We start from the raw sequence: 18553 nt of genomic DNA, 5'->3' as shown, positions 1-18553 counted from the left end.
TGACCTGCTGACCACTGAGCAGCTTCACTAGATCCATCAAGGCTAAAGGCTTTGATCAGACTTTATCCTCAGATTGAACCACTGACCTTCCTGTCACAAGCTTAACCCTCTGACCTCTTTATACACTCAATAGTTAGATTTTACGACCCTTGTGAAGCACTTTGCAACATGAATATGAAGCGCTCTATGAATAAAGATTATTATTCCAACCCTTGGTGCCCCCAAATGATCACTTATTTTCATGCTTTTCCAAAGTTTGATCCATGAAAGAACAGGTTTTTCTTTCTTTTTTTTAAATTTTCCAGTTTACCGGGCTTTTTTCTGGATGTCTGCGCATGGCCTGGACCAGCTTGTCCACTTGGTGGTTGTGCTCCAAGGCGTTCCTCAGGGCTTCCTCGGTGCTGAGCAGCCGCTGGCGGAGGCGGTTCACCTCCGAGTCCAGAGCAGACGGATCGAGCATTGAATGCCGCCGGAGGTCCGGAGAGCAACGTCCAGGACCCTGAAACACAAACAAGAGAGGAAACTCTTAACTGGATGCTGCTGGTAAATCATTCATACGTGATTAACATCTGGAGATAAAGCAAACATACTAAACCTCCCGTCAGGATCGTTCAGTTTGCAGAGATTAGAGAGTAAATTTACGACTGTCACATTTTTGGTCACTGTGGCCTCATTTTTCACTGCAATATAAAGTCCTACATCTCTATGGAAACAGCACAACCATGGCTAGAAGCAAAAATATCTGAAACATATCTTCTATGCAGTTAAGATGCCATAAATTATCAAAAATTGGAAACAAAAGTTGAATTTCTTGGATTATTTTACAAAAATTTAAAAAAGAACTGAAATCCACTCATACAACATTATTTTCAATTGCCTACATATCCATACTGAAAAAGTGCTGTCTCTACAGACTATAGATATTTCAATAATTACATCTGTTTCCTTACTTGATCCTATCAACCCGGTGAAAGCACTGCCTGCAGTTCATCCCAGTTCACCCCGAAAACCTCTGAATTTTTATCATGGTCTACTCAGAGCCAATAAAGGCTCCTTAGTTGCGCCGAGATGCACAGATTTTTATTTTATTTTATTTTTTACAGAATCTGATTAGAGCAAACTGCTTTGGCAATTTTTTTGAATGAAGTGATTTTGATGGAAATTTGCTCTTTGGTGAAGCTTCCCCCATAGAAAGGCGAATCACAGATGAGTAGTTCAAGGACTGACAGACAGCTGAAAAAAAAAACATTGGTTGTTTTTGTTTATCAGCTTCTTGCTCTCATAAATCATGAAATTTGGCTGTTTTTTCAAAGAACAACATGCCTTTCAAGCCCCTTTCCAGCTTTAAAGGTTTATGTATTCATCGGATATATTATTTTAAATGAAAACGTACACATCATACAACATCTTAGGTTTCAAAGTCAAACTTGACCCATTCATTATTTTACACATCAAAATCAACGTATTCCTCATCATTAGTACCACTTTGGCTCTGGAGGAGCTTCATCAGTCTGCATTAGTGATGTTTTGGCTGCTGCTACACCGAGTTTGACAGTTTTCTATCCGATCCTTCTTTATTAAAACGGCAGCATGGAAATAGAAAAGTGTTTCTTTAACATTGCAGGCCGCAGGATACGGCAAAGGCCATTTCAGAGAGATGCTGTTCTAGGCATTTTCTTTTCAGAGAAGAGACGTTAAATCATCTTTCCAGCTAAGGTTAACAATAACGATCTAAAAGACACGGATGTTCCTTTTAATTCCTGTTGTGCTGAGTCAGAAACTGAGAACTGATGACCTCAGCGGAGGTTTTATAAAAGCAAAATGTTGTCTGAGTCCAGTCAAACTCACATACTTCCATGTTTTCAAACTAATTTATACAACGATCAGGTCTAACTTTATGACCACCTGTCTAATATCAGTGTTTCCCCGGGGTTGAAATGGCTGTGAGGTGGTGGGTTGCGCCAGAGGCGCGAAGCAGCTAGGGGGGTCCGGGGGCATGGCCCCCCCGTAAAAATTTTGAAAATCACGATGTAAAATGGGGCATTCTGGCACAATTTGGAGCACATTTTGTTGTATTTGTAGCCATTTCCAAAAACCAAATTAAATAAAATTTTCATGTTTCTTTTCTAAAAATTAGTGATAGGGAGAAAATATGACAAATATAAACCCACTTGTCCTTGCGCTCAAAACATGTCAACTAGTCCAGTCTATTATATTCTGGTCAGATTTCCACAAGCCATTCCAAAATGCCACATCAGTTCTTATTACAAATTTGAAAAAGACGACAAAGGACTTGAATCTGGAATCAAGTGGTGACTTTTACTTTTTTTTTTCTGAAAACAACTACATGTTAGGTACCAAATTCCCACTTCATTTTTATTTATAATAAAAAGGTGATGTCATGACCTTCATTTTATTTAAAAATGTGAAAGAAAACTTCAACTCTGGGTTAACAACTGGTTTTCTGAAGGAGTTAGTTCTGTTTTCAAAACTGTTACCTTTTTGAACACCGAACTAGAATTTGAACACAGAATTTGTTTTGCCATTGAATGATAGAATTTCGGGCACTCTATAAATCATTTTATCAAAAGAAACTAGGAACTTTATATTCCGCTGAAATCATTTGTCTCGTTCGTGAGAACACGAACTCGCGGGATGTCATAGGAGAACTGAGTGTTACCGACCAACGGGGATGTGCCGTGCTGTCTTCACCCACGGGGAGAAAAGGCTGCCATTCTGACTTGTTGATTTCAGCCGGACTTATGTGTCAATGCTTTCTAATATTTAGCATTGCTTTTTTTTTTTTTTTTTTGGTGCGGACCAGTGAGGCGGCAATGTCGGCAAAATTGTAATGAGGCGGTGGCCTACACCAGCGAGGCGGCCCACCTCGTCGGTCATATAGGAGGGGAAACACTGAATATTATGTCGGTGGACTCCACAAGACCCTGAAGGTGTTCTTTGGTATCTGGAACCAAGATGTTAGCAGCAGATCCTTTAAGTCCTGGAAGTTGTGAGGTGGGACCTCCATGTATCGGACTTGTTTGTCCAGCACATCCACAGATGCTGGACTGGATTGAAATCTGGGGAATTTGGAGGCCAAGTCAACACCTCAAACTAGTTGTTGTGCTCCTCAAACCATTCCTGAAACATTGTTGCTTTGTTTCTTAAAGAGGCCATCAGGGAATACTGTTTCCATGAAAGTGTGCACATGGTCTGCAGCAATGCTTAGGTAGGGCAAAGTGACATCCACATGGTTGGAAGGACCCAAGGTTTCCCAGCAGAACGTTGCATAATGCATCCTGGTACCATGTGTTCCCAGGTAAGCCACACACCTGCCATCCATGTGCATTTTGATTCATTCTGGACAATTGTTTATGCATTTTGGACAAGTTTTAGCCATTTTGGATTAATTTTGGATAAACTTTTGTATGTATTTCATATCATTTTTGACAGATTTGAAGAATTTTGGAAAAGTTTTAGTCATTTAGAAAAATATTTGTGACAAAGTTTATGCAATTTTAGACTCATTTTTTAGTCATTTTGAGAACATTGTAGTCCTTAAGGACACAATCTGACTACCTTTTAGACACGTCTGAGTCATTTTAGACTTTTTTTTCCTGTCATTTTGGATCAGTTTTGGATAAATTTGTGTTATGCAGTTCTGTTAGCACACGAACAAACGTGTGAGTTTTCATGGAAAAAAAGAAACTGTCTGGGTGACCCCAAACTTTTCAGCTGTAGTGTAAGCCATTTTGGAAAGATTTCACCTAATTTCAGACACAATTTAGACAAATTTTAGGAATTTTAGTTAAGTTGTAGTCATTTTGGACTATTTTGGGTAATTGTTGACCAGATTTATGTCATTGTGAAAATAGTTTAGGTCTAGTTTTGTGTATTTGCAGTGATGTGTGCAGCTACAAGCAGAACAGTACACACAAGGACATGATATTTTTGCACCTTCTTTCTTCTATTTGCACGTTTTGGACTAATTTTGGGTCATTCTAGGCCATTTTCTTCATGTATTTTGGACAAGTTTCAGTCATTTAGGACAGAGTTCATTGAATTCTGGCACATTTTAGGAATTCTGGATGAATTTTAGTCATTTGGGACAATTAGAAAAATATTCTTGATGAGATTTATGTCACTTTAGTCTAATTCTGAATCATTTCGAGAACACTGTAGGTCTTAAAGACACAATTTGACATTTTTTTGGACACATTCAATTCATTTAAGACCTTTTTCTGTGATTTTGTCTCAATTTTGGATAAACTTAAGTCATTTTGGATGGATTTCACTTAATTTTGGACAGAATTTAGACAAATCTTTGTACTTCTAGATAAGTTTTAGTGATTGTGGACGAGTTTTGGTTATTTTCTACGAGATTTCGATAATAATGCTTGGGGCATTTTTTTTTTTTGTAGTTTTGTTTGCTTGCAACAATGTGCACAGCTGGCAAAAGAACAGTATACACAGCTAGGAATACCAGCAAGACTTATGAGACCAGGCCACCTTCTTCCATTGCTCTGTGGTCCAGTTCTGAGGTCCATTGTTGGTCTTTTGGCGGTGCACAGGGCTCAGCATGAGCACCCTGACTCGTCCCATACGCAACAAACTGACACCTTTCTATCAGAACCAGCACTAATTTTTTTCAGCAGTCTGTTACATCAGACCATAATGATGTCCAGTCTTCCTGTCCATGTGCATCAATGACCCTCTGTGGTCCATCACCCTGTCGCCACTTCTCCACTGTTTCTTCCTTGGACCACTTTTGATAGATCCAGACCCCTGCAGACCAGGAACACCCCACAAGAGCTGCAGTTCTGGAGATGCTCTGACCCAGTCCTCTTGTCAAATTCCCTCAAATCGTTACACCATTTTTCCTGCTTCTAACGTCAACTTTGAGGATAAAACGTTCACTTGTTGCCTAATTTATCCAACCCACTAACAGGAGCCATGATGAAGACATAATCAGTGTTATTCATTCAAGTCTGTGGTCAGAATGTTAGACCTGATCGGTGTGGATGAAGCACATGGTAGATTTCTGTGCTGACTATAAACAGGAGTAAAAGTCTAAAAATGTGACTTTCTGACAGCCCTGAAGCGGTGTTATGTTGTCGTCTCACCAGTAAAAGCAGTTTTTCTCGCAGCGTCTTGATGTCGTCCTGAAGCTTCTGCTCCTTCACCTTCCACTCGGCCTTGTGGACTTCTCGGTTCAGGTCTTTCTCCATGTCCCGAGAATGACGATGCGACTCCAGCAGCAGCACCCTCAATTCGTTCAGACTCCTGCGGCAAATGAAGGCAAGAGGGCAGAGGAGCAAACAAACAGTGTGAGTATTTCTAATTTCCATGGGGTGTTTTGGTTTTGTTTTCTATCTGGACTGCAGGTTTTTCAGAAACCGGACAGCTCTAAAGTGCAACAAGCAGAGAGGAGCGCTGCAGTTTGGCTGTGAAATCAAAGGTCTCAGAGGTCATTATTATTTAAAAGCTTATCAACCCAGTATTCAAATATGGAACCCAGACAGGCCGGTGGGGACTGTGGAGGCGGATATTCTCACTGTAGGTCAGACTGGTTGGCGCCCCATTTTATTAATATATATTTGGACGTTTGCCAATAGATGTATATTATTAAAGCACCAGACAAAGGTGTTGGAACCTTAAAACACTGACTTAAAGTGCAGGGTGGTGATCCTGCATTGCACTCATAGGAGCATTATTTTCATACAAGAATGAAACAATAGGAGCAACTTTTCAGCTTAATATTTTTACATGAACCCTCTGAACCCCAAAAATACGCCAGAGGGTTTGAAAGGCATAATTTGTTTGTTTAGAAAACTGACAAAAATACACAGATTATCTGAGAAAGATGCAGTAAAAACAGAACAAGTTGCACATTTTGAATGTCTTGCCACTGGATCAAGAAAAGTACAAATCGAAGCTTAAAATGTTGCATTTAACCAACATTTATTCTGCACGTCCCACTTGAAAAATTGCCTCAATAAACCTTGTTTTTCTCGATCCAAAACTCTGCGTTTCTCTGAGATATTTACTGTACACATGAATATTGCATGATATTTTTTTAAAATCACCAAAATGACACCATTTATCACAGAAAGAAACCGTGTTATTGCATAAAAATTACTGCTTTGTACCCGTCTTATTTAGAAAAGTACCAAAAACAAACCGTTTTCAAGACAGACCTAGATTCTGTGAAAAAATAAATTAATTCTGTGCTTCTCCACAATATTTACTATACATCTCTGTGGAGTAAATATGAAAGGCTGTTTTTTATTTTAAATTGGCAAATTTACATTATTTATCACAGAACAAAACAGTAAAAACAGGAAATGTTGTCAGATTTTGAACCTTCCAACACAGTCTGTGAACTACTCATCTATAAATATGTACTTTCATCAGAAACAATGATCCGTATCTAAGCTTACAATAGTGTTATTTCATCAAAACTACTTTTATATACCTGCCTTATTTAGAAACATGCCAAAAAATTAAACGTTTTCTCAAACCAGATTCTGTAAAAAACAAAAAAATCTGCACTCCTCTGCAATATTTACTGTATATGTCTGTAGGGTAAGTATTAACAACTTATTTTTTCCATAAAACGTACGTCATTTATTATAGAAGGAAACAGTAAAAATAGGAAAATATTGTCAGAGTTTAACTTTCCAGCACAATCTGTGAACTACTCATATATAAAGGTGTAATTTCATCAGCAAAATTATCCATATCTAAGCTCAAAATTCTATTATTTTATCAAAATCTGTCTACTTTACCTTCCTCACTTACTGTTTTCTCCATCCATAATACTGTTTTCCTCTGCAATATTTACCGTGCATGTAAATATTGAATGATATTGCGTGATGTTATTTCAAATCAACTAAATTACACCATTTATCATAAAACAAAACTGTAAAAACAGGAAATATTGTCTGAATTTTAAGTTTCCAGCGCAGTCTGTGATCTACTCATCTGTAAATATTTAGTTAATCAGAAAAATAATCCAAATCTAAGCTTGAAATTCAGCTATTTCATCAAAATCTGTTTATTCTCCATTCTCCTTTTAAAAATTGCCAATTTTTTCAAACCAGATTCTGTAAAACAAAAATAAAGTAAAATAAATTCTGTGCTCCTCTGGAATATTTATGTCTGTGGAGTAAATATTATATATATTAAAGGCATTTTCTAATCTTCTTCTTTTCCTTTCAGCTTTTCTCTTCAGGGGTCGCCACAACGAATCAATTGCCTCCATCAAACCCTGTCTGCTGCATCCTCTCCTCTCACACCTACTACCTTCATGTCCTCTTTAACCACATCCATAAACCTCCTCTTTGGTCTTCCTCTAGGCCTCCTGCATGGCAGCGGGAAACTCAGCATCCTTCTACCAATATATTCACTCTCTCTCCTCTGGACATGTCTGAACCATCTCAGTCTGGCCTCTCTGACTTTATCTCCAAAGCCTCTAACATGTGCTGTCCCTCTGATGTTCTCATTCCTGATCCTATCCATCCTGGTCACTCCCAGAGAGAACCTCAGCATCTTCAGTTCTGCTACCTCCAGCTCTGCCTCCTGTCTTTTAATCAGGGACACTGTCTCCAGACCAAACAACATGGCTGGTCTCACCACAGTTTTGTAAACCTTTCCTTTCATTTTAGCTGAAACTCTTCTGTCACACATCACACCTGACACTTTTCTCCAGCCGTTCCAGCCTGCCTGTACACGCTTCTTCACCTCTTTTCCACACTCTCCATTGCTCTGGACTGTTGACCCTAAGTACTTAAAATCCTCCACCTTCTTGATCTCTTCTCCCTGTAACCTCACTCTTCCACTTGGGTCCCTCTCATTCACACACAGATACTCCGTCTTCCTGCGGCTAACCTTCATTCCTCTCCTTTCCAGGGCAAACCTCCACGCCTCTAGCTTCTCCTCCACCTGTTCCCTGCTCTCACTACAGATCACAGTGTCATCTGCAAACATCATAGTCCATGGAGACTCCTGTCTAACCTCATCTGTCATCCTGTCCATCACCATAGCAAACAAGATGTGGCTCAGAGCTGATCCCTGATGTACTCCCACCTCCACCTTGAACTCCTCTGTCACACCTACAGCACATCTCACCACTGTCTTACAGTCCTCATACATGTCCTGCACCACTCTAGCATACTTCTCTGCCACTCCAGACTTCCTCATACAAAACCACAGTTCCTCTCTGGGCACCCTGTCATAAGCTTTCTCCAGATCTACAGACACAATGCAGCTCCTTCTGACCTTCTCTGTACTTCTCTATCAACATCCTCAAAGCAAATATTGCATCTGTTGTACTCTTTCTTGGCATGAAACCATACTGCTGCTCACAGATGTTCACCTCTGCCCTTAGTCTAGCTTCAACTACTCTTTCCCATAGCTTCATCGTGTGGCTCATCAGCTTTATTCCTCTGTAGTTGCCACAACTCTGCACATCTCCCTTGTTCTTAAAGATGGGCACCAGCACACTTCTCCTCCATTCCTCGGGCATCTTCTCACTATCTAAGATCCTGTTGAACAACCCAGTCAGAAACTCTACTGCTACCTCTCCGAGACACTTCCATACCTCCACAGGTAAATCATCAGGACCAAATGCCTTTCCACTCTTCATCCTCTTCAATGCCCTCCTCACTTCATCCTTACTAATCTTTGCTACTTCCTGGTCCACAACAGTCACCTCTTCTAAAGGCATTTTCTAACAAATGGACTAAATTACACCACTTATCATAGAATGAAACGGTAAAAACAATTGCACCTGTCTCGTTTACAAAAATGCCAAAAATAAATAGTTTTCAAGGACTAGATTCTCTAAAAAACAAAATATTCTCCAGTCTTCGGTACATCCATTAGTGTTTTATCTGCAGCCAACGGTAAAATGGCAAAAAATGAGGGACTAATTAAAAGTCACTGTCCCTTTTTCCAGCGTTGGTCACATCTGGAGGAACCTGGAAAACGTTGCACATGTTGATTCCTGCTTTTTTCTGTTTTCTTTTTAGATAAATTTGAGCGATTTATGGCAATAAATGCTGCTGCTTTTGGAGTTCTCTTTCCTTGTATTCATGGCTGTGCTGTTTCCAAAAAGCTGCAGGACTTTACATCGCAGTAAAGAAATGAAGTTTATGAGGTGAGAGACACAGTAGTATGTTAACATTATGTTCACAGCTTCTTTCTGTTGTCTCCAAGTGGCCAAAATGCTTTAATGCAGTTTTAAAAAACACAAAAAGGATCTTTAATTTTTCATGATCAAAACATTGTCAACCACTCATTCATAATGTATTCTCCCTTTACTGTTTGCTGCAACATCCACGCTATTGTTTGCGTATTTTATCACAGTTTTATCATTCACATCTTGAAAAAAATGTGATTTTCTTTTACTATGTGGCTTTCCAGTGGCAGCTTTTCTTGAGTTATTTCACCATCTTCAGATAAAAATGTGGAAAAACGCTCAAAAGATCTATTTTCTGAGGCAAACTGAGAGTCTGTTTTCCCAAAAGCATATTGCAGCTGACATTAGGGAACATAACGACGACAGCCAATAAGTCTGCTTTTTAGTGCTGCATGGCGTTTTCTAGCATCATAACCATCAATAATGTAAGGGCCGCATAATGTGGGAAGCCATAATGTGATACTATTAGACCAATGTGTGGAGCTGAAGGAGTCTGGACCCATCCATGCACCTCCCTAAAAACTTTCTTTTTGCACATATTTGGTTAAATAATATAAATTATCAGAGTTTAATTTGACAGCTTGAGTTAAAGCCACAAAAACAGACTGGAAAAGTGAAGTAAATGCTGACGATCAGGGGGAGAGTCCGACCTCTGGCTGGGTTTTCTCCCAGGCTCCCAGAAGAAGTCAGGATTTGCTGGCAGAAAGTCAAATATGTTCCTAAAGTTTCTGATACGGATCTGAACACAAACACTCATCCATCACGTTGGAGCTGCACCAATCGCCGTGTTTGTATTAATAACGGGTCAAACGGCAGCGTGAAGCATAAACGGGGTCGCTCTGAATGACAAACATCTAATTCTGCAGTTCCCCTCAGAGTCAGGCTGTAGATTCAGGGTTTTAGTCTCTTTTAGGTTGCAAAATACAATAAATTCTGCCTTAATTTATGGCAAAATGTGTCCACAGTGTTAGAAATATTAGAGATATCAACCCTCTGAACGTCAAAACCCACAAAGGTGTTTTTAAAGACATGCTGTCTGTACAAAATCACAGAAATTACAGCAATTTTCAGAGCCAGAAATTGTAAAACAAAAGCAATCATCGCATTTTAGGCATTTAGGATGAGATTTTAAATGAGGCATATAGAATGAAGTGATTATTGATTAAATATCTAGTTTTAAAGCCTAACCGAACGGCACATCATGGATAAGAAGCCTAAAGACTGTCAAAATACTACTACTACTACTACTAATAATAATAATAATAATAGTAATAATAATAATAATCATTATTATTATTATTATTACTGTTACTACTATATAATGGTTATTATTACTATTATAGAATATAATAATAATAATCATCATTATTGTTCTTATTTTGTCAAAAATAACAGTAATGTAAGACCAAAGTAATAATAATAATAACTTATATATGTATATAAGTATAATATTAAATAATAAATTATTACTATTGTTTATTATTATCAATATTTTTAATAATAATAATAACAACAACAGCAGTAATAGCTATTAGTAATATTCTAATCAATTGTAATATTATTTAAATATAATGCAATTATTATTATTTTATATTATAATGATTATTATTTTATAATCATTATTATTTTTTTGACAGTCTTTAGGCTTCTTTACAATGATGTGCATTTGGTTTGACTTAAAAACCAAATATTTCATCAAAATTCCTACATTCTTCATGTCTCATTTAAAAAAAAATCATAAAACAGAAACCATTTGCTCAAACCAGATTCTCTAAAAACCTGAAAATTCTGCTTTTTTTGGTGTAACCGTGAAGGGATGAGTGGCTCAACTGTGACCAACAGGACTGCAGGCAGTGTTTACACAATGCATGTTTGTTTGTTTTTTATTTTTTTAAAAAGAAAAAATAAATGTAACTTGATTTGTTTTCTTTTTTCTGTTTTATGGAATTGGATTTTTTTTTTAATTCTCCCTCCTTCTAGTCATGGTCGTTCCATTTCCACAGAGGTGCAGGACTTTAGAATGCAGTGAGTGAAAATGTGAGAAAAACAGCCACAAATTTCTTTGAGTTCAGAGGATTCATGTTCCACAATTATGTACTAAACCTGAAGGCATTTTCTAACATGACCATTTTTAAAATAGGAGTTTCTTGACTTTATCTACAAGTGCGTTAATTAATATTTTAATTTATCACATAATTACATTTTAGCGTAACATCGCAGAAGCCACAGTTTGCATTCCTCTTAAATTACATTTTATTATGTGTTTTTGCTGTTCACAGAACATATTTGCTCTGTGGGACAGTAAAGGTGGAAATTAAAGAAACTAAGTCATGACGTGGAACATGCTGAATCCTCGTTTCCACAGTTTCTGGACAGTTAAGTCCCACTGAGCCTCGCTAAAACACGAAGGCGATGAACTCTGAGAGAAAAGCACCGAGCTCACGCTTAGCTTACAATGCATACGATAAAATCAATAACGTGTCTCTGGCCCATTATCAGACAGATAATAAGACGCTTTTTTACGCCACGTCTCCACATACACGGACATCATTTTTCACCCGGGCCGTCCACAAAGTGCTGAGGCCGGATGGAAAATCGATAGATTACCTCTCCTTCTTCAGCAGCTCCTGGCTAATGCTGACCAGCTGCCCAGATGCATCATGGGACTTCTTGGTCATGGACTCCAGCTCTGCCTCCACTCGCATCTTCTCCCTGGCCAGAGATTCCACTTTCTTCTCCCCCGAGCGAACTTTGCTTTCCAGAGCTAGAGGAAAAAAATGAAAAAAAAAAAAATTACAATAGCAGTTTCTAGGTGGTTTTTTTTCACATTTTTACTCACTGAGGGCTCATTTTTTCCCTAAATTGGTCGTGGACCTCTATGGAAATAGAACAACCATATCTAGAAGTATACAGAATTTAATTATTATTGATTATTTGATTTACAAAAACTGAAACAAGAAACCGAAATCAATTTTTCTATATTAAAAAAATCCCACAGGTGTTAAAAATACTAGAAAAAATGGCAGTACATTTACATTGTATAGATATTCTATTTACATTTTCAGTTTGTTTCCGTGATTGTCTCCTCTCTGCTCTGTGCAAACACTGCCTGCAGTTCAACCCACTTTAGCCACATGAACTCTGAATTTTTCCCATGTGAAAGTTGGTTGCAGGTGAATCATTAATGGCTTCTTGGTTGCAATGAGGAGCACAGAATTTTTTGTGTTTTACAGAATGTGGGTTGATTTTTACAGAATTATTTACATAAGTAAGGGCATTTTAGAGAAGTATCCTGATTGTAAGGTTAGATTTGATGCAGTTATTAACGTTGTTAGTTCAAGGATCGAAATCCTGGCGATTCTTTCTCTTTTTACACTTTCTAGCTCTGATAAACTGCAATTTCTGCTGTTTATTTACCAATGACTTGTCTTGGGGCTCAGTGGGTAATTAAACAAGATGATTATTAAAACTCCTCATATTTAGCATTAATAACTAGTGTATGAACAGTTGAAGCAATTTGTTGAAAGAATATGAAGGGTTTTTGATTTTATTCATGTAGTTTTTTATTATTTATGTTCATTAAATGTGCAGGAAAAATACAATTAAATCAAATCAGATTTCTTTTGCTATGGGGACATCCAGTGATTAATACCAAATACAAAATAAGATTATTCTTATGTTAATTCCAGAAATCCTTTATTCTGCACTTATTTATACTCGTGAAACTGATATTGCAGGGTCTTAAACAACTAAATGCATCAACTTCATGCTCAATTTTCAATTTCTGTCTTATTATTCATGACTAAAACAACCTACTAGAGCATAATAAGCCTTTTTTTGCTCTTATAAGAGCTTTGCTAAGTGAAAAAATAATGACAGAAGTCTTTTTATTAAAATTGCCTTACTGCTAATTCCCAATTTCTCCTCTCTGCTCTCCTTGGATTAATTATTTGCAGCAGCGTTTGGTCAAAAGCAGCTGAAACTCCCACAGAAAGTCCAAAAAAAGATGGAAAAACTGTCAGATTTTCTGTTCATGCACTGAAAACAGCCCCATAAAATAAAAACCACGCAACTGCTCTTCACTTTGAGTATTGTTCTTTTCTCCTTTTTAAATTATTTATACTCCGTTCTTCAAAGTGTGTCAGTTTGATTAGCTGCACTACACGAAACATGCTTTTTTTTTTCCCTTTTGATGTGATGGAACTTTTCAAAAAAAAAGGGCAGATTTTCTCAGCGGTGATCAAAGAACACGGTGGCGAAGACGAACGCGGTGAACTCGGCGTGACTGGCGGAAAATTAGTCACATAAAGAGGGATAGACTGATAGAATGATACTAATGAAGGTCATTATATAAACATGAAACAGAGCAAATTTAAACATCGTGAAATACGTCACATCTGTCCAATTTTAAACCCAAACTGGCAGCAAATGCTTCCAATGTCAGGCCTGTTCTTTTATTATTATCATCAGGAATTATTGTTTTATTTTAAAAATATATAATATTTAGAAACCTCTTGGCATTTAAAAAAAAAACTTGTGGAAGGCCACTGATAGCTTTTGGACATACGAGTGACATTTACCTCCGATCTGCGATTTGAGGGCCTCAACCTGGGACGTGAGCGTAGAAACCTCTTTTTCCCTTTTCAACAGCTTCTCCATTGTTTCTGTGGGAAAGAAAACACAACAAGTCATCAGAGGTCTTGTTTGGAGAAAAGTTTCCTTTTCAGGATGTCATAAAATCTTATTAAAGCTTAATATTTAGCATAGACATCATCTTTATGGTCAAAGAAGCAAAGATTCTGTCTTTTTTGCAGCCTGTCAGTTAGAAAATCTACGTTTATTTCTTGAAAAAACAAGAATAGGAAGAACTGTTCTGTATTTACCATATTTTAAATGTATTCTAGCCTTAAATCTGTTATTGCTTTCTGGCATTTTATGCTAATGTTGATTTGACTCCCATAACAGTTCAGTAAATATAAGGCCATGCAGTAGATGGTTTTGGTTAGCTTAGCTTAACATAATCACTGGATTCAAGGGAAAACAGATAGCTACGATGGCCCGATCCAACAGGGTAAAAAGTGCAAATACAACAAAATCTACACACAAACGTCTCTAAAGCTTATTAGCTACAGCAAGTTTTTTAGGCATAGGCATACAACAGTCAACCGCAATGCTAAGTCTTAAATCTGTTTTTGCTGCTATTTATCTGCTAGATAAGCAGCTAGCTGCAGAAGGTATCCGGTTAGCTTAGCTTAGCTTAGCTTAGCATAAAGACTGGATTCTAGGGGAAAGAGCTAGCTTGGTGCATTCCAACATGGTAAAATACAACAAAATATGCATACAAACTTCTTTATATTCATATTTAACAGAGTATATATTTAACTGTATATTTAATAGAGATATAATATCACCAGAAACCAAGTAAGTTGTGTTTCCTGCTCTAAGGGAAGCCAAAAAATTACAGCAAATGAAATAAATCAGCAGTGAGAGCAGACATTTAGAGAGTTATACTGCAGCCTTACATTTAAAGGATAAATTGATTTTCTCATCTAACTCTCCACCACAAAGTGAGTAAGCATATTTCCCAAAATGTTAAACAATTCATCAACAAAATTTAATTAAATGGCTCGTAAATAGGAAAAAAAATGCATGTAATTAATGGACTTATACACATTTATACACTAATAAACTAATCAGTGCCTAAATTTGGGAGCAGAATATGTAATTATACAATGAAGAACAGAGCAACAGATTTGTTTTTATGAAAATATTAAAATAAATGTGCAGTCTTACCTTCAATATTCTGTTTCAGTTTCATCTTCTCGTCTGAGAGTTCATTATCTTCTATCACCTGAAATAAAGGACAAACAGTTGGGTCGGTTAAACAGTGTGAAGATTAAACTCCTGCAGGTTTTGGTTTTCCAGCTCCTCACATTTGCATCGTGGGACGTGTAGCGGTCGGCCTGGATGGCCTGCAGCTGGTTGGCCGTCACCCTCAGTTTCTCCTCCAGCTTCTGGATCTCCTCCTGGCTCTCGGCCTGAGCTTTCTGCAGCGCCTCGTAGTCGCTCATCTTCTTCTCCGACAGCTCCAGCCTCCCCCTCAGCTCCTCCGTGCTCTTGTCTTGCTCCTCCCGAAGCTTCTCCACCTCCGCCAGCCTCTGCTCGGCCTTCTGCAGCTTGTTGGCCGCCTCCTCCAGCGCCTGCTTCCCGCTCCGAGCTTCGACCTCTGCCCTCCACGCCTGGCTCCCCTCGGCCAGCTGCTCTTTGGCCTCCTGCAGACGAGCGCTGAGGTCCTCGCGCTCCTTGGTCAGGATGGCGGCTTCGATCTTGTGTTTGGCTTTGAGGTTTTCCACCTCCAGCTGGTGCTCCATCTTCAGGCCCTCCAGAGCGGCCCTCAGCTCCTGGGCGTCTGGCTCTTGGCCCTCTGGAGCAGCGTTGTCGCCGCTCAGCGACGCCTTCAGCTCCTCCAGGGATCGCTGGTGGTCGCTCACTAAAGTGTCAAACTTAGCCTGAGGAGGACAAAGAATTATTAAATTAGGCTATTCCCATAAAATTATCCCATCATTGATTTGCTTCAAACTTTCTTTTCATAAACTTTGGACATTTGCACACAGATTTTATTTGCAACTATTATTTATCTCATTTTGTTGTTATTCTATTTTTATTATTATTTCTTGTTTCATTTTTATCTTATGTCATTTTATTTGTTTCAGTTGTGTGAAGGGAGTTTGCAGAATAAGAATTTCATCACTCAGGGTAACCACTGTGTTTTTACTGTGTCTGACAAACTTCTTGAATCTTCAATATTTAAAATTTTATCAGTGAAATTTTAGCTTGACGTATCAAATACTTTCCATGATTTTTTTTTATTTTGTTGTTTTAAACTGCTCGCTGACTCACTTTCAACACATTTTTTTTTTTATCCTTCGACATTTGAGGCTGTTTGAGCAACAATATTTCAGGAACTTATAAAGATAAAAACCTGGAATTTTGACTGTTGTTTCTCAACATGATCATGTTTATATTCTGCTAATGTCTTCCTCACAACTTAATGTACTGATGCTTCCCAAAGAAATTACACAAAACTGTACAAGTTTCCCCTTAACCAAGGCTTATGCCTACAACGTGGGCACTAAAAATGAAAAAGACAATATAATGAATTACAATGTATTGTATTGTATTACATAATAAAATATAATATAATATAACATTATATTATATTATAGTGCAATATTATATTATATAAGAACCATTGTGAAAGTTCATAGCTCTGTTTTACTTGGATGAAGCTATCCAGAAGTGTTTTTGTTTTTGTGGTGCAACTTGTCAAAACTTCTCAATAATTTATGAGGGTTCAAATAAAATAGTTTTCTTTTGATGTTTGTGATCAAGTACTTCATATCACAGATATATCACACATATTTTTCTACATTTCCACTTTTTCATGTTGATTTTATTGCTTAATTATGTTTTACTTCTATGACAAATCATGTTTGTAATTCATTTCTTTGCGGTTGTAAGGCACTTTGAATTGACTTGTGCATGAATTGTGCTATACAAACAAACTTTCCTTGTCTACATCCACTAGAATCTATGCCATTTCATTCTACTACTTACAATCTGTGCAATAATAACAGTCTTAATATCTCAAAATATATAAAAAAATCTGTGCAACACAATTGATATGTGCAATAATGCAATGTTTCGAACTAGTACTTCTTGTATATTTTGATTTATTTTATTTCTACACTTCATCCCGTTAATGTTTGCTGCTGAAAAACTGCAGATTTCCCCACTGTGGAATTAAAAAAACAAATAGAGTTATCTCATCTTATTGTAGTAGAAAATGTCACCAATAGACTTCTACGTTATCTCGGTTTTTTGTTAATGTGCTTAAAGATTTTTCATGCAGTTTTTTAAAATGTATTTTAACTCGCCCACAATCACAGCATTTTTAACCTACTTTTCCAATATTACAGATTCTGAATCAATGGCATGACATATAACAGTGAAAACTTCAGGGTTTTGTCTTCAATACTTCCTGAGATATTGTTGTTCAAACAGCCTCAAATTTAAATGTAAGACAAAACAGTTGAAAGTGAGTATATAATATAATATAATGCACACATGCACATTTGCATATTTCTGTATGCTCTCACAAATAAAATAAAAATTAAAAATCAAAAAAATACTCACTCTTGTATATTTTTTCTCTGTTATAGTCTTTAAATTTTGTTATTATCTTATTTCACTTTATTTTATTTTGTTTAATCTTCACTTAAAACCCTAAAATTCTGTGTTGTCTTATTATTTACCCCTTTATTGAATATTCATGCTGCCGTAACAATTTCATTTCCCTCCAAGTCTAATATATCAAGTTATAATTTCACAGATATCTTTAGAAATGTCCTGATTTTATGCTACAAAAATTTCAGGTAAATCCAGATCTGGTTGAGCAGAAAGTGCTCTAAAACTGTGCTGATCTAAATGGCCTTTTTCTTTGACTGGTCTCTGTGATGTTTGTTCTCCAGTCTGCTATGAGTGAAGCTTCTGTCACTAGAAATCAGCTCCAGAATACCTTCCAGGTGTCCATCATCTCCATGTTCTCCTTGTTGGCCTGCTGGACCTTCTGCTTCGTCTCACTGATCTCCAGGTTCTGTTTCTCCACCACGGCCTTCAGGGAGTTAATCTCCTGCTGGGCTGCTGCTAACTCGGCCTCGTACTTCTCCTTCAGCTCGCTGCTCTCCTTGACGTGTTCCCGACCCGCTGACAGCAGCTGCTCCCGGAGGAGGAGGGTCTCCGGTTGGGCGTCGCTCCCCGGAGTCGCCTCGCCGTCACCGGCCTTCTGCGAGCCGCCGTCGGCCCCTCTGAGCTGAGCCTGGAGCTCCTCGATCTCGGCCCTCCGGAGGCCGAGCTCCTCCTCCAGCTGCACGATGCGACTCTGCTCCTCCACCGTGGTTTGCTGAGGAAGGAAACGACATCAGTCACCGCGTCTGAAGGGTTTTCTGACAGAAAGACGTCAGCCTTTCAGAGGAATGACTTTATTACTGCGACAGACGGAAAACGCTGCAGCAGAACGACTTCATTCCAAAGACAAGGTGACACTCAGAGCAGAAATCAGGAGAAAGGAAGGCAAAACTACAGACAGTAGAGTGCATTCCAGTGAATATAAAGTACAAATAAATACATTATCTTTGTGGACAGCAACAGATTGTTTGGCTCCTTGCTGTAGGTCTTACTTTAAAGATGATACAATGACTTTCAGAGTGCTTTCTCTTTATTCTTAACACAAACTGCACAGAATTTTTAACATTTTTGGTTGTGTGCATTTTAACCCTTGGACAATTCACC

General features: G+C 37.9%; 1 protein-coding gene across 3 annotated transcripts in view; it reads right to left on the bottom strand.

Moving 5' to 3' along the window:
* Positions 1 to 18553, bottom strand: part of clip2 (CAP-GLY domain containing linker protein 2) — a 75755-nt gene that overhangs the window by 4702 nt on the left and 52500 nt on the right. For all 3 annotated transcript variants that reach the window (XM_022215405.2, XM_022215406.2, XM_022215407.2), the window contains 7 exons: positions 17781 to 18164; positions 15136 to 15711; positions 14996 to 15053; positions 13783 to 13866; positions 11810 to 11966; positions 5124 to 5283; positions 311 to 499 (listed from right to left, as the gene is read on the bottom strand). In XM_022215405.2, the coding sequence (XP_022071097.2) occupies positions 311 to 499; positions 5124 to 5283; positions 11810 to 11966; positions 13783 to 13866; positions 14996 to 15053; positions 15136 to 15711; positions 17781 to 18164 (1608 nt within the window). The remainder of the gene's footprint in view (positions 1 to 310; positions 500 to 5123; positions 5284 to 11809; positions 11967 to 13782; positions 13867 to 14995; positions 15054 to 15135; positions 15712 to 17780; positions 18165 to 18553) is intronic.

This window comes from Acanthochromis polyacanthus, chromosome 17 (assembly GCF_021347895.1).
Source record: "Acanthochromis polyacanthus isolate Apoly-LR-REF ecotype Palm Island chromosome 17, KAUST_Apoly_ChrSc, whole genome shotgun sequence".
Taxonomy (NCBI): Eukaryota; Metazoa; Chordata; class Actinopteri; family Pomacentridae; genus Acanthochromis; species Acanthochromis polyacanthus.
This window is presented reverse-complemented; position numbering and strand designations above follow the sequence as displayed.